General features: G+C 37.6%; 1 protein-coding gene across 1 annotated transcript in view; it reads right to left on the reverse strand.

Moving 5' to 3' along the window:
* The window catches only part of LOC134802484 (monocarboxylate transporter 12), a 91388-nt gene extending 77956 nt beyond the window's left edge, over positions 1-13432 (reverse strand). Inside the window, 1 exon segment of the mRNA XM_063775162.1 lies at positions 12772-13432. Within this exon segment, the coding sequence (XP_063631232.1) occupies positions 12772-12804 (33 nt within the window). The 5' untranslated portion in view covers positions 12805-13432.
* Between the last annotated feature and the right edge of the window lie 4399 nt (positions 13433-17831).

Here is a 17831-nt window from a genome sequence, read left to right on the forward strand (position 1 = left end):
TCCGACACAGATAATTTCATAATCATTTAGATTTCCAAATTTGGTTACGATTGGTTAAGGCCCTACCAAAGCCGCGAATAGCGTTTCGTAAGCCACACCCGCTAGCTTCGTCCCCCCCCGCTAGCACGCACACATGGAAGCGCTTCGCGGTGCACTTGAACTTCATCTAACTTCAAAACAGTTAACTACCATAACGCGTAACGCGGTCCGCCAGGAACTTAAATTCGGACAGAAAAGAAATAGATGGCGTTGTTACTAATGGCAAATAATAAAATAATTACATATATTGTTGTAATAAACTTAAGACTACGTAGCCAGTTTTTATTGTTGATTTTTGGAAGATGCTAACAGCATAGTTAATTGTAAGTATTATAAGAGTATTGATAATAAGAAAATAACACAAGAAAAGAGAGAAGATTATTTTTGGTAAAATATTAAAATATGATGAAAATAGATTTACTTGGGATTTACGGTCACTAAATGCAAATTACAACCTTATTGATATGGAATTACATTTTATTCATGTACGTAGTATAAATATATCGTATCTCCATATGTGTGTTCTACCGCTTGTACAATGATGGGCTGTGCTTTGAAAAATTGTTTGACATGATGCCAACGGCCGCTTTCTATCACCGTACCGCTCGCCGTCGGTAGGGTGTTCATCCTCACATTATCGCGCAGTGTGAGGCCCCTCCCGCGGACGCTCCCTGCCGAGGTTTTCTCCTGGAGCTCCATCAGTGTGGGTGTGGGGTTCTTCAAGAAAGGTATGTCGGTAACGCGATTGCTACAACCCTGGGGTTGCGGGCGTCCATAGGCTACGGCGAAAGCTTACCATCAGGAGGTCCGTATGCTTATTTGCCACCAACTCATTATTATTATTATTATAAACGATATTTTAGACTTCTAAGTACATAGGTATATACACCGATAGATAGTTAAATACTTTGGTCTATGAGACGATATCCTTCTATTCGCGCCTACATTTTTCAAAGGATCACGCCGAATTTAGCCTACCATTCGATAAGCATACATATGTCGTAGGCCGATCGTAAGATCAGGCAGATCGTAATGTTCCTGTGTAATGTTTTGACGATAGTCACATTAAACCAATACATAGGTAGGATAGGTTCGTTAGGTTGCTTCAGATGCCCGAAGGGCAAACTGCCCAGAAATAGGAGCCCGCGGGGCTCCGTCGACTCAGGGAACGAGTCAAAGATTTTCACGTTTCACGATATGCCTAGGAATTTCACGATATGCCTGATCTTACGATCGGCCGCCGACATATATATGATAAATTTAATCATATTTCTTACAATCTCATACATATATTAGATTCCAACGGACACTTCTTAGTAACAAAAATAAGTAAAAGAGTAATTAAACCAAATCAACACATCCTGCGCCATTACATAGAATCAATGACAGTTTATAAATGGACGTCTAGAGCTAAACAAAAATGTATGGCAGCAGAATACATTTCTACGATGTTCCTGATGGTTGATGCTAATAACGCTTACTTATAATGTTCTTCAAAGAAAAACATTCATACCACTAACGACATACTGTTTTAAGCACTAAGTATCAAAATTGCAAACAGAACTGCGATACAGTAAAAACTTTTTTTTCCAATGACTTTAATTGTAACATGCCCAAATGACTTACGTCAAAAGTGAATAGTGTGTGAATAGCGAACGAATATAGAACGAATAGAGTCGCTATGGATTGTGTTTTCATATTAATTATTACATATTTATTTGATGGTATGAAATCTAGATGAGCACCAATTTACAATTAACTTTCACCGGCTTTCCCCATTGGAGTCGTTTATTTCTTCTTTAAAATTGATTATTGTTTTTTTTTAAAAACGTTATTTGATATCAGGGTATGAATAACACAAAAATAGGTTTAAAGTAACTAAACTAAAACACGAATATTTATACTATATAGACTTAAAAATACATTAAAATACTTAAACTAAAAGTAAAGGGAAAATGTATATCTAACTTATTTATAAATTGCGTATATGATAAAAACCTACAACTTAAGAATCCTAATTTATTTGAAATAATTTAAGTTTATTATTAACTGCCTTTTAGGCAAACATAAACAAACTTTCTTTTTTGGAAAAGTTATTGAATTTATTATAACAATCCTGTGATGGTTACTATATTCCCTTCTCTCTCTGGAACTGAAGTAAATATGTTTTCACCACACCAGCTCGGAAAGGCTTACTTTGCACTTCAAAAACTGATAGCAATGTTGCATTTTATTCACATGTGAGGCAAAGTAATCAAATGCAAATTTTGAGTTGTTTTCTTATGTTAGGATTGACTTTTAAATGATGATTTTGGATGATAAATATTTAAAAACATTTATTTGGATTTATTTGGTTTGATTTTGTTTGATATTTTACATTAAATATTTTCTTCGGGTTGGTGTGGTGAAAAATGTTGTGTTTCACTCGGAGGCAAATTTTGTTTAACTCTCGTGCTTTGAAACCCTCGCAACGCTCAAGATTCCATTTTCGAACCACTCGCTACGCTCGTGGTTCAACTTTGGGATCTTTCGTTTGCTCGGGTATCAATATTAGCACGAGCGGTTAAACAACAACTTTGCCCCCTTGTAAAACAAATAACTATTACTTAAGTGATTGGTTTTACATTTGATGCTATAACAATTTTTACTATAAAATAGCTCTAACTGTTATACTCTATTCCGGTTCGCATGTTATGGCTTATTAATTTATGGAACGCGTATTGAATGTATGTATTATCATAGGTATTTAAAAAAATCTATTAACGTAATATCAACTCATTCGATTTTTGTTCCTTGACAGCCTTTAAATGCCTAATATCATGGATATGTTTACACTATTTACGGCACCTTATTTCCTTGTAATAAGGCATAATAATATTTAACATATCCGTACGATGATACCTTATTGATACCCATTACGGCAGAATTTCTAACCTCAAAATCGTAGAGAAATCCCGCTTTTATAATGTTCTGTGAAGTGTCCGTGAATTTCTAATTACTGTCGGGACTTCCATTTCATGTTTAGAGCCTGATAATGTACCTCCCATGTTTAGCGAGTGTTGGGCCAAACTTGTATGGGAGCGAAACATCATCCTTTGCCGCCTTTTTCTACTGACAAGATCTGCTTGACCAACTATAGATGTTTCTTAAAAAAAATAAAAGAATGTTTAATTTGAGAGTTAATTTATTAATTGATCGAGTGTGTTTAGGTATAAGTTTTTAATTTAAGTAAAATGAGCCAACTTAAGGTTTTAAGTAGGGCTCGCGGTCGAGTCCGTGTTTCGTTTACACGTTTCGAATACCCGTTTCCGAATAACACGTACACGGTTTTCTGGCCCGTTCCGCACGTGTAATTAAGAAACGTGTAATTAAGATCCGTCTCCACGGATAAACGGGTATTCGAAGAAACGGATCTTATTTACCCGTGGCTCCGGACACGTCCTTGACGAGTAGCGAAGGAACGAACCGGCGCGGCGTACTTAAGAGTCAGATTAGTAGACAAAAGATTCATGACGAGTTTCCGTCATATTTAACCTTATTCCGTGGTTCATAGAGTCGAAATTCAATAAACGGTTTACAGAACCCTTTTTGACCAGGTAGTTTTTGCTTGCAATGTTGCAAATACGAGTAGAAAATTAGAAATACAATAGGTATACCTATGCTAGTTATCAAAATAGTATTTTATATAAGACTTCAAATACTAATACTTTATGGTTTATTAATATAACTTGATAGCAATAAATTTAAAGTGCTTAAAAAAAATAAAAGCAATAAAGAGTATAAAAACTTCACGTTAAAATCTGGCCATGCATGATCTGGTAGGTGGTGGTAGGTAAGTATACAATATTCTTACCAATTGCATATTTTTAAACAGTTCTTATATTTTTAATAATTTGTATTCTGTATATTGTATGTGTGAGTTTTTACGAATATATTCTGTCAATAAGAAATGTATATTTTTAATCTAATTATTTTTTAAGTTACGTAAGCCAGACATCTTAGTATTATTATAGTAAACCACGTAAAAATTAATAAATACAGTGTAAACTCTATATAACGACACTGAAGGGACTGCGGATTTTTCGACGTTAAGTATAGAGAGTGGTTGTTAAATGGAGTGAAATAAAAAGGTCATCTTACTATTCTAAATATTCAAATGTATCTGTTTATAATATACTTAGGACACATTTTGCACAAGAAGAACATTCATTTCATACAAATAACAACGCCTATTAATTTATAACGTGTAACATCTTGTCAAAAGTCTAGTGCCCGAGGTAAACATGTGCAAGTTGATCATACAAAAACAAAAGACAAATTTTCTTAGAATCTGCGGTACGTCAGTCGAAGTAAACACGTGCTAGATAATAAAACAACAAAACAGCAAACAAAAAAACGTACACAGCTGCAGTTTATATCAATTTTGGCAACTTAGAAAGTATTTCTTAATGATGTATTATGCCGTATTGGTGTCGTTAAATAGAGTGAGCGTGACGCTATATAGAGTATATTACTGTATAGAAAACAAGGTAAACCAACCAAAGTCAAGCAATTTCGACATTTTAAGGAGTTTGTCGTTAAATCGAGTGACGTTATAAAGAGTTTACACTGTAATCATGTGTATCTGCCAATAAGTAATGTATTAACAACTTTTAATATAATTTAGTATGAATTTATGAAAAGTAAGACTTTTCTTAAATTCATTATCTTATTATCATATAAAATGAACTTTAAGGCTGTACTAATAAATATTATTTACAATTTTAGCAACAAAACAACAAAACGATTTTAAATTAAAGTAACTTGGTTAGACTGTATTTTACGAATTGGCCGACTAAGTGGCGAACTGGAGTCATACCTACTTTCCTAAACACAATATCTTAAAAGTCATATTTATTTCGTGTTCATTTGCTTCGATACATTTGCTTCTTTAATTTTAGCCGCTGCATTTGTTACAATTTCATATATGTGTAGACAGATTCTCCTTATTACACCTACATAAAGCTTATAATTAGCTATGGCAGTTCTGATAATGGTTTGGGACGCTACTTTCGGCGATATCAGACAAAAGGGTATTGGAAAACAACACGTTCTAATACTTCTAATGAATGGAACACCACCGGCCGGCATTTATTACCTGAGCACTAGTGTGAAAGTGACCCCAGTCAACATAAATGATTACCAATTTTGACATCTATCTTAATGTATTTAGCAATATAATTGCAAGGTAACCAAGGTAGCATAGGTTTTTAAGGTTCTCGCGTGAAATCCTGCGTTTCAAATGCCGCTGTACTTTTTTTGCTTCGTTGGTAGATTAGTTAACAGTTCGGTAATTGATAAAAATAACAAATAACCACAAAGTAGGAGTAGGTAGTATTTGTCTGCATACCTATTCTTCGCGAAACTATATAACTTACACCATTATATATAAAATGTATTTCTTTGATTGAAATGTAATATGTAATGAAATTAACTTAAAAGCAATAATAGTAAAAAAAAATTGGCCAAGTGCGAGTCCGACTCGCACACGAAGGGTTCCGTACCATTATCTATAAAAACGGTCACCCATCCAAGTACTTAAGTCCCAGAGCCCCACTTAAGTCTTTATTTTATTCTGTTTTTAGTATTTGTTGTTATAGCGGCAACGGAAATACATCATCTGTGAAAATTTCAGTTGTCTAGCTTTCACAGATCACGAGATACAGCCTAGTGACAGACGGACGGACGGACGGACGGACGGACAGCGGAGTCTTAGTAATAGGGTCCCGTTTTACCCTTTGGGTACGGAACCCTAATAAGGTTCTAAACTAGGGACGAGTAAGTTCAAAATTAAAAATAGTAGACTATATAGAATAGGGACACCTACTTCCATTCATATACAGAGTCATTTTTGGACCGTTAGCCATATTGTGCGAGGTGATTAGGTAGGTCATACTGAACAACTTTTTCTATGGGACCAACCTCGAAATCCCAAAATAAATTTGGCCTTCCCATAGATAACGTCGACATCCACTCGACCAAAATGTATGAAACGGCCAAAAAAAATTTTGTGATTTCGGAGTTGGTCCCATACAAAAAGTTGTTCAGTATGGCCTACCTAATCACCTCGCACAATATGGCATACGGTCCAAAAATGACCCTGTATTGTAAAGTTGGTTAAATATGTTATATTAACACATGTGTTAAAACTGTTATAAATAATTTAAAAAAAAATTCGTACGCTAAACGAGTTCATCTGAAGTCAACATTCAATACTAGACCTTGCATACCCAGAGCTAGAGCATTGATTAGCTCAAACTGTTTCGGATCCGTTGGGGCCGGTCTTAAGTACCCGTGTAAACGGAGATACGTATCTGAGAAACGTTTCTTGGGAACGGTTCTTGGATACGTATCCGGATCTCGGCGGTTCCGTGTAAACCGTGTTCTTAGCACCGCCGGTCTTAAGAACACGGGTATTCGTTTCGGCGTGTAACACGGATACCGGGAGCCCTAGTTTTAAGGCACTTTCCCTCCAGAGCCTAATATTTTTTTCCACCCAGTATAGTAGACAACCATTTCTTTCGACTCAATAAAGTTTTATTATAAAAATCGCTGGTAACCCAGGCGACACGTTTTGAGTCATCGCAACATACTAAAAAGCAAAATTTGTCAAAGTAATTAAATGTATGCCAAAAATACCGACAAATTATGTTGAAACAATGAATTTCAAAACAAATGTCATAAACCAATCATCATTTCTTTAATTGGCAACTTTAAGAAAGGGACAGATAGATTTAAGCCTCTCGCTCGGCACGTTTTTCTCATTCCTCCTAGTCAAGCTAAAACAAACTGTATAATGATAGTAACAGAGTACAGTGTATTACATATTTCACTTTTTCCACAGTATCCTGTCATTATTCATTATAAAACACTGATTTAAACTTTCACGATTATTAAACATTATCAAACTGCACAACGGGACTTAATCGCGTATTTAAGTTTTAAGATTTACCTCCGACGTTACCACCACCACCACCACGACCACGAGACCACGGGGACAACGCCGTCCTCGAAACGTCGGAGGTAAATCTTAAAACTTAAATACGCGATTAAGTCCCGTTGTGCAGTTTGATAATTATTCATTATAAATTATAAATTAGGTATGTGAAATTGTACTGGCGTGCGGCTTTCAAACCTATGGTCGCGGGTTCGAACCCCGAACCGTGTGAGTTTTTGTAAGTAGGGATCTTTTTTTAGTGGTACTTAAATAATTATAATGTGACCTAGAGTCCTAGAAGATACAACAAATAGGTATGAATAAATACTTACGAATAAAACTTTTCGTAATATTAAAATATCATAAGTAATTATTTTATTAATACACATATTTCAATAATTTTAATTTATTTGCGTATGAAACAGACAAGATTTATTTTAAAATTTTATTTTACGATTTATTTTTATATTACAATAAGATAAGCAAAAATAATATTTTTATAGATATTTTCGAAAAAAAAAAACAAAAAGTTGAGGATGGTTCAGGTTAGAACCGAAGATCGGTCACTCATAGGCGACGCAATTTTCACTGATGCCTAATATCACACAGCCACCAATACATTACAACAACTGTCGAAATTTCCTAACCCGTTGTAATTGTTCAAAGAGTATATATTTTGACTTAGCTAAGCAAACACGCACACATGCGTAACGTATAGGCCTGTAAAGATGTCACCACCTGTAGTAGACCTCCGATTCCGTTACTACTCAATGGAGCTACGACTCATCGTTTATTGGATATGTAAATTTTACGTAATCCGGAGCGCTGCGCGATTTGACATAGGTCTTACCTCTTTGAGGCCCGACGGCCATCTAACATTACTGGCATAAAGGATGCACTTATGACTTTGACGCATGACAGAATGAGAAGCCGAATTGCGTAAAATGGGCGTTTTCAGTTGAATTCATAAAATCAAAAACGATGATAAATCCGTCGGTATAATGATAATAAGTAAATATTCTTTGCTATGACAATTAAGACGAGATGAAAACCTTTACTTTAAAGTGGATTATGCTGGATATGGATGTGTTTTCTAGTTGCACTGAGGTACTTAAGGAAAATGAAGAGGTAACTTTGGATTTATTTTCTATCGAGAAAATTTTAAGCATTCGTGTTTCGACTAGCATGAAATCTCTTATCATATAGTCAAAAAACATATATCCGAAAATCACATCTGTTTATTTCCGGGGCTAGCCACTGCCTACCTTTCTAAGATCCTGTTATTTTGCGATGCACAGCCTTAAGTTTTGGAGGAGGAAACAGAGGAGTACGAAACCTCGATTTATGAGATTTTTACGCAGGATTTTTCGCCTTGTCTACTTTTAGGTGCCGCTTCCGTTAGCGAGACGGGTATATTTACCTAAAATATTTAAAACTCAGCTCCTGTTTCGTCATAAGAGCGTGTCAGATATTTTTGCGGCCTTCGAAGAGTAACATATTATTGCAGGTGACTGTACTTACAACGACAGACTATTGACAGTTGGTAGTTGCAATACTCGGAACATTTTGGAACGTGATCATTTATGCAGACTTGTGGATTTTCACTAAACTTATATCGACTGAGATATGAACCGTGATTACCTTTTGTATTGTTTTCGAGCTCCCGATATTTCGACGCAGTTACATGCATCTTGTTCACGGGTAACCGGTAAGTTAAGGCGTATCCAGATTAGTAAATTTTTTGCCCGATCGAATCAGGAAATGCGGACGCAAACGCCAATTTGGCTCGCCTAATTCAACCGCCGATAATGACCGATATTACCGATAAAATGAGGTGCGGACGCAAGAATAGCAATTTGTGAGGCCAGTATTTTCGTTCTGGGGCATTTTTTCAATTTAGAGGGTTCTAATATCACCATAAGTCTAAAATTGGAGATTGACGCCAATTTCATTTCTGATCTAATCGACCGATTTGATCAGTCCCGTCTGGATACCGCTTACTTACCCGTAAACAAGATGTCCGGTTTTTAAGACATATCTGTTTAGTGAGACGCATGCAGCTACATCCGCGTCTGACCCCATTCTAGTCTCAGTCTGCGAGTATTGATTCTGCGAGCGACGACCTCGGCCCGTCCGTTGGTCCAGCCGGGTGCGGAACCAAAACATTTGCCAACGTGGACACACTGACTCACTCGCAATTTCGCAACATTTGCAAACAGTGTCCAGCTGTCAGCTGTAAATCATAGTTCAAAATCTCTCCTGAGTAGCGCTAGAATAGCTAAGAACGTAGGTGATCTAATCTTATCTCTCCAGAGTAGCGCTAGAATAGCTAAGAACGTAGCTGATCCAATCTTATCTCTCCAGAGTAGCGCTAGAATAGCTAAGAACGTAGCTGATCTAATCTAATCTCTCCAGAGTAGCGCTAGAATAGCTAAGAACGTAGCTGATATTGACTGATAGTGAAGTGCGCTCAATTTGAAATGTTTTATCAAATATTCTAGGTATTGTGACGCCACCTATTTAACAGATTCAGTGCCGAAAACCCGACTATCGGGTATTTTATGATTTCGTTCTCAGGCCGGACGACCCGATAGTCAGGATCGTGGTACTACTGCTTTATATGACGAAATTGTTGTGGCCTGGCGCGGATGTCTTGTTTAGCTGGGTGGCAATGAATGTGTCCTCGTGAGTCCCCGCGTGCTTGTACAAGTACACATTAAAACCGAGCTATGAACTCTTAAAGAAATAAAAGAAAGTTCCAAATTCAAAAGCGCAAAAATTTCCTTGGGTCTTACGAGGTAAGTTTATTTTGACGGACGCTTCTTGATACATGGAGATTGTTTTCCTCACCTCTACCTTCCACAGATTTTATGTACAAATGTCAAATTAAAGTTTAACATGTGTCACAAGGGTCAGAAGGCGTTAAAGTTAAATGTTTACAGATTGCGTCCTCAGTTTAGCCAGGGGTACGAAACTCCTGACTTCGGGCAAACTCGGCTCCGTGCGGCTCAGCATTGCTCCGAGCAATTATTAGGGTTGGGACAACGTGACGTCCCTTTTCGTGCACGACCACAGATAAGATAATGGCTTGAATTTTGACAACCCTAAATAGCCGAAAGGGAAGTGCCATATATTAGAAAGGAACAGCATGATTCGACCCTGAACCGCTGTCACACTTCGGTTTTGTAGGAAGTTTCCTTTCTGTACGGTAGTACTATTACTTATTCTGTGGTTTAGCTGGAAGTGTTGGAACGCAACTGCGCCAAATATCTGGGTCAGTGGAGGCCGCGAACGACGCAGTTTCTGATGCGCTCGGTGCAATAAATTAAACATGACTAATATATAATAATAAATTCAGCCTATATACGTCCCACTGCTGGGCACAGGCCTCCTCTCATGCACGAGAGGAGAGTTTGGGCTATAGTCCCCACGCTAGCCCAATGCGGATTGGGGAATTCACATACACCTTTGACTTTCTTCGCAGATGTATGCAGGTTTCCTCACGATGTTTTCCTTCACCGAAGTAGTGGTAAATATCAAACTAATATTTTATACAAATCCCCGAAAAGCTAGTGGTAAATGGTAAATATCAGACTAATATTTTATACAAATCAGCCTAGTCCCATAATAAGCTTAAGACTTGTTCTGCCTTTACCGCGAACAATACTCTAGACTACCTTCACAGTCATGGCCTAAGACCTTAGAGCATTTAGAAACTGGAGACGCCATGGCTGTCATTTTCTATACAAAACAGTATGCCGATTTTTGCGGGGTAGGGGCACGTCAAATGTGAAGATATATGTGCATGATTTGTACGTAACGTACAAATAGCCATGTCAGATAAACGTCAGTCCATACAAAAGTTTGCACAGTTGTGCAAGGTTTTCGGCAGAGGGGTAAGCTATTAAAGGCGACTCCAGTTATAAATATTATAAATAAATAATAAATAAATATTATAGGACATTTATACACAAATTGACTAAGCCCCACGGTAAGCTCAAGAAGGCTTGTGTTGTGGGTACTCAGACAACGATATACATATAAATACTTAAATACATAGAAAACAACAATGACGCAGGAACAAATATCTATATCATCATACAAATAAATGCCCTTACCAGGATTCGAACCCGGGACCATCGGCTTCGTAGGCAGGGTCACTACCCACTAGGCCAGACCGGTCGTCAAAATTATTAAATGCTCTAAGCCAGAGACGTGTCCTGGGTGCGTAGCCAACGTGCAATCGCTAACGCTTCGTAGCGAACGAAACTCAGTCGCACTAGTGTGGAAGAGAAAGATGACTACGATACGCTACGGAGCGTTAACGATTGGCTTGTTGGCTAGGCGCCCTGACTAGCTTGAATAGGCCAACTAAGCTAGCCTATTCAGGCTAATCAGGACACGTTCTGCCCGATTCTAACTTTAAGATACGTCAATTAATAGATCTAGAAACGATATGGTTTTTAAATGGTCGGCAACGCGCATGTAACACCTCTGGAGTTGCAGGCGTCCATAGGCTACAGTGACTGCTTACCATCAGGCGGGCCGTATGATTGTTTGCCACCGTTTTGGTATTAAAAAAAATGGATCAAATGTGACGTTTTTGTTTGAAGAATCGTCACATTTGACATATTGTTGCTAGATCTATTAACTGACGTATCTTAAAGTTCGAATCGGGCCGGTTGTCGTTTAGCCCCCATTCGCACGGGAGCTTTTTCAACGCGCGTTAAAAAAGCGCTTGAATCTGTCTGCACTCTAAATTCGATTTAACGACCAAGGCTTAAAGTCGAAAATCCAACAACGTTTGATAAAAAGCGCCACCGCTATCGTGTGAATACATACATGGTTATCCATTTGTGTCATTCAAACGCTTTTTTAACGCGCGTTGAAAAAGCTGCCGTGCGAACGGGGCCTTAGAGTCTTCGGACTTTTTGGTTTAGGTACCCAACTACCCATATTACATACCTATCATCTACCGCCGTAGCTTAGCGAGCTAGAACCAATATACACGGACAGATGACGTCAAAATGAATGAAATTGACGTCAATTTGAATAAAGAATGCTTTCTTAACACATTCACTGCGAAGAACACGTATGTGTGTTCATTTTGTACTGGAAACGGGTCGCCAGGCACCGAAAGTGTTAACACATTCACTGCCAGCGACCCGCTGGGCGGGTTCTATGCTACGCGCGTAGTGCGTAGCTCGCGCTGGGTCAGTGCTACGCCGTAGCTCATTGTAGCGCAGCATATATATTACGGCTTTAATACGCTCGTAGCGCGTAGCCACGGTTTCGCCGTATGTAGCGCGTAGTCGCTACGAACAGTGTACCCGACAGTCGGGTTCTTGGCCCTGAATGTGTTAAAACATAGCGTAAACCGTCAAGCACAACTGTCAAAACACATTTGCGAAACTCGCGAATGTATGTGACAGCACATACGTGCAAGCCTTCGCACAATACCTATACGAATGTTTGTACCACTGTGAGCTTAGAGCATTTAGTAACTGGAGACGCCTTGGCTGTCATTATCTGTAAAAAACAGTCTGTCGATTTTTGCGGGGGATATTTGTATATGATTTGTACGTAACGTACAAATAGCCATGTCAGATAAACGTCAGTCCATAGTGTCCATACAAAAGTTTGCACAATTGAGCAAGGTTTTCGGCAGAGGGGTAAGGTTTTAAAGGCGACTCCGGTTATTAAATGCTATAAGACTGTGAGTGACCTAAAAATAACCATAGACATCACATCCTCACCTGGTTAAAGATGAACTCTCTCGGCAAAGACATGGCGCGATGTCCGGCGGCGCGGGTAACGAAATAGGCACGTCACACTTAAACTGGTCCTCCGACTCTGTCGATCCTAACTTATGTTGTTTAGCATTCACAGCGAACGCCGGATGCATTTGATGCTCAATAAAAATCCTTAAGGTAGCCGTTGTAATAGTTTTATTCGACTTTTTAGTACAAAAAATTGTTGACCCGCCCTTTTATTACTTCTAAATCGCGCGAGAAATCCGAGCGTAAGAAAAATTACGGGAGCGCGTGCATTTTTCTTTTTTTAACTTTTTAAATTAGCACTGGGCAACGGCCCAGCGATAGGAGGGGTGCGTTCGAAATCGGTGATTACTTTTTTTTGAATCAAAGCCGTTTTTGGCAGTTTTCGCTACACAAGCGATCGGTCAGGCGCGCGAACAACTTATGAGTAAAGAACGTAGAATATGCGCGCGCATCTCAATCGATATTTGTACAAAGTTAGTAATGCGGTTAGTAAAATAGGGAACTGGGTGTAAGTATTGGCTTTTCGGTAGATGTTTGATGGTAGCGCCTTCGATGCGCGCAAATGTAGAGTTGTATATTGGTCGGAAGACGTCATATTTTTGTGACATTTAAAAATTAATTCCCGTTTTTAATTTAGTTTTTAGGGTTAGAGTAAAAACGGGACTTTATTACTAAGACTCCACTGTCCATCTGTCTGTCTGTCTGTCTGTCCGTCTGTCTGTCACCAGGCTGTATCTCATGAACCGTGAAACAAATACTAAAAAGTACGGAACCCTCGGTGGGCGAGTCCGACTCGAACTTTTCCGGTTTTTTAATTGTTTTAATCATGTCGTTGTACTTAAACTTTTATTAGGTACATAGAATTATTAATTATTTATCTAAGCTTTATTTAAAAAAATATAACTAATTAAATACAAAATACTTAGCTTTGTACGTAATTACATACCTAATAGTACGTAGATATGTAGTTATAATAGGTGTTTCTTTATCCCATTTCTGCATTCAATTTACCAATAAAAGACATTGGATTCAATCCAATTTAGCATAATTTATTAGAATTGGCATGAAATTGGAATCTTTAATAGCTTTAGTATTCCGATATTATCTTCTATTTGAAAGAATATTTTATTTCAATGGTAAGAGTATTTCCTGAATTTCATTTACATGTAAATATCTTTAAGATACCTTATTCCCGCGTTTTGTACAGAGACGAAAGATCACAAGTATCAAGCATTTGCCATGTTTGACCTTGACAACGGCCTTGACCCAAAATAATATAGCTAATATTAGGTCCTTACCTATGAAATTGGCGTTTTTGTTCATAGATATAAGTCTGATCCTAGTTTTTTTTTTTTACAAAAGTACATACACAATTACAATAAAACTACAGTGCACTCAATAAACAACGAGTTTACATACAATTAATTGTTATTTTTTATTGTTAAGTGTTCAGAATTAAGCCTTGAAAATAGGTCTTTTCATGTGCTGTCGGTTCGAGTATTAAAATTAATTTAGTTTTTAGTTTAGTTTTTAGGGTTCCGTACCCAAGGGGTAAATACGGGACTTTATTACTAAGACTCCACTGTCCATCTGTCTGTATGTCTGTCCGTCTGTCTGTCACCAGGCTGTATCTCATGAACCGTGAAACAAATACTAAAAAGTACGGAACCCTCGGTGGGCGAGACTCGAACTTTTCGGGTTTTTTAATTTTTTTTAATCATGTCGTTGTACTTAAACTTTTATTAGGTACATAGAATTATTAATTATTTATCTAAGCTTTATTTAAAATAATATAACTAATTAAATACAAAATACTTAGCTTTGTACGTAATTACATACCTAATAGTACGTAGATATGTAGTTATAATAGGTGTTTCTTTATCCCATTTCTGCATTCAATTTACCAATAAAAGACATTGGATTCAATCCAATTTAGCATAATTTATTAGAATTGGCATGAAATTGGAATCTTTAATAGCTTTAGTATTCCGATATTATCTTCTATTTGAAAGAATATTTTATTTCAATGGTAAGAGTATTTCCTGAATTTCATTTACATGTAAATATCTTTAAGATACCTTATTCCCGCGTTTTGTACAGAGACGAAAGATCACAAGTATCAAGCATTTGCCATGTTTGACCTTGACAACGGCCTTGACCCAAAAGAATATAGCTAATATTAGGTCCTTACCTATAAAATTGGCGTTTTTGTTCATAGATATAAGTCTGATCCTAGTTTTTTTTTTTTTTACAAAAGTACATACACAATTACAATAAAACTACAGTGCACTCAATAAACAACGATTTTACATACAATTAATTGTTATTTTTTATTGTTAAGTGTTCAGAATTAAGCCTTGAAAATAGGTCTTTTCATGTGCTGTCGGTTCGAGTATTAAAATTACTTATATTTTTCTAATGGTACCAATTTTCAAGAAATGGAGATATTGAAAACATACCTTAAAGGTGTCAAAAATTACTGGAAAAATTTTGTTTGGTTTGAATTAGCCATCAAAAAAATATCCGCAAAATTAATTGTATGGAAATTCGTGTTTCGTTGAAATTCTCCGGACAAAACGCCAATTTCATAGGTAATGACCTAATATGTATCTAGAGTACTTTCTGCAAGACGAAATATTTAAGTTAAGTAGATTATTTTTCATATATCATGCTCTGGAAGTCGTTCGTTGTTGTTCTAAAAAGGTGTGCAGAAAATGATACGTTTCTGCTCTAGACCGCTGTACTTTCTAAGTAGGTTTTTTCTTTTTTTTACGATAAGCAGTTAAAATTTTGGGTTCAAATGAATTTGTTGTTGAATTTCCTTTGTGATAATTAACTCCCCATTCCATTTTTACTTTCCTCGTGTTCGAAATTTAAAGTAGAGTGTTTAAGTCGGCTGAAAGGCACCATTTCAATCTCGGACTATTGGCGCTCGAACGCAGTTAGACACCGTCGCACACTTCCGTCACTACCTCGACAAAAATGGGTGGACTTCATCCCTTGGTTAACAATGTACTACTGTTGAGCATATAGATGTAGCCTAAGGTGCCTCTTCTAAACAATAAATTCAAATACTATATGAGGGACACGGGGACTCACAAAGCATAGCATAGTATCAGTTTCCATACATTTATTACATTCATCTTATTGTTAGAAGTAAATAGTTGTAATAATTATCATATACAATCACAATAAGTGCAAAATATCTTCACTTTTAACATATTTAGCCTTCGAGCAACACATAAAATACACAGTAGGTACACATATATATTTTTTATAACTTGCACTCCGCTCTCCGTTCCGTCACATATTTTATTTTCCTCTTTTACCTACTTTAGGTTCTTTATTATTTTATTAGGGTCCGACTGAAAACCAGCGTTGCAGTTAATTTTACTGTAACATCATGCTGAGTCGAGCCCCTTTTTAACATCACGCTGTTTTGTTTATATGTAAACATAAATTTAATTTGTTTTAAAAGTTTTTAAGGTTTTATGTTTAAATGCTTAGACTAAATACATTAGATCTATGTTCAAATGTACCATTAATGTGATGTTTGTGATGTTAAATAAAGTTTTTCTATGTCTATATGTCTATGTCTACGGAAGGGAGTCGGCATTCGCACTATTTCCCCTCTGCCGAGGTACAAGATCAACTGTACATGCACACACCTAGCGCGATGCGTGTTGTGACTCATCCGTACACAGTAAAGAGATCGAGGTGTGCAAGATTTGTCTTTGACGTGTGTCATTTTCTATGTATTTGGCCCCTCGCCCACGGCGACTTTTTGTAGCGATGCTGTCGCGCGTTCGCATAGATACAGTCGCGATGCGGTCGCTAGCTGTGTGCCCTCGCCCACATAACACGATCCAGTGCGATGCAAACGCAATACCGTCGCGCTTCTGTCGCGATACAAACGTGATACCGTCGCGCTTCTGTCTCGATGCAAACGCGATTCAGTAAAGCTCTGTATGTCATCCGACACGGTCGCGCGTTTGCATCGATACAGTCGCGATGCTGTAGCGCGTTGGCATCGCTTCTGTAGCGCGTTGCAAATGCGACTAACGCGCGATAGTAGCGATGCTGTAGCGCGTTGGCATCGCTACAAAAAGTCGCCGTGGGCGAGGGGCCTTTGTGTCGTCATTACAGATTGGATTTTGTATGTAATGAGAAGTGCGACTGTGTGCACGTTTCCCGCCGCAATGGCAGAACGATTTGTACACACAGCAACACTCCTGTCTGTACAACAGTGGACCTTATTACAAACGGCATAAGGTCCACCGATGTACAGTTAACAGTGTGGGCGACTGACGGTAAGATATCGCTTGGGCTCCTCCCTTCCGACGTGTCGGAAGCCGGTGTTGCTCGAAGTATTTAGCTCAAATTTTACTGCATTTGTGCCGAGAAAATCCGTAGCGCTACGCGTGTAGCTTAGCAGTTAATGAGTTAATAAACATTACCTAAGTTTTCGGATATCTAGCGAACTTTACAAAAACTAATAAACTACCGTATACTCATGGGCAAATTTAGAGGAACGCATTATAAAGTTCCATCCAGTGATTAAAACTTAGAAGGTAGGATCGTATAGAAGTGGTATAAGCGTGCCTCCGTGAGGGACAAAACATACGCAAATGCGACACTGTGATTGGTCGAATTCATTTGTTGCCCACCATAATCCATACTAATAAAGAGGTGGGGAACAAACAAAAAGTGAGACTGTGACAATGACAAGCAATAGGTAATACCGCTTTCTCTGCTACTCCTACTGAAAGTTCCATAAGTGCATCTCGTTCGGTCGTTTGGCCCCTCCCTCCTTTCATCTCTATATTATTGTATAGTTGAATTATCGAGAAGATGGAATTGCATTTGTAGTGGTTGTATGCTGATAGTACAAGAAAATAGAAAATTCAAATATAGAATGCCTGTAAACAAACAATACTACTACATATGCAATTCCACGCTCTCGATGATTCAACTATACCTCTATGAATTAAAACTTTTTTGCGTTACTTTAAATTTGTCCATGAGTATACAACGAT

This window comes from Cydia splendana, chromosome 24, assembly GCF_910591565.1.
Source record: "Cydia splendana chromosome 24, ilCydSple1.2, whole genome shotgun sequence".
In the NCBI taxonomy this organism is placed as follows: domain Eukaryota; kingdom Metazoa; phylum Arthropoda; class Insecta; order Lepidoptera; family Tortricidae; genus Cydia; species Cydia splendana.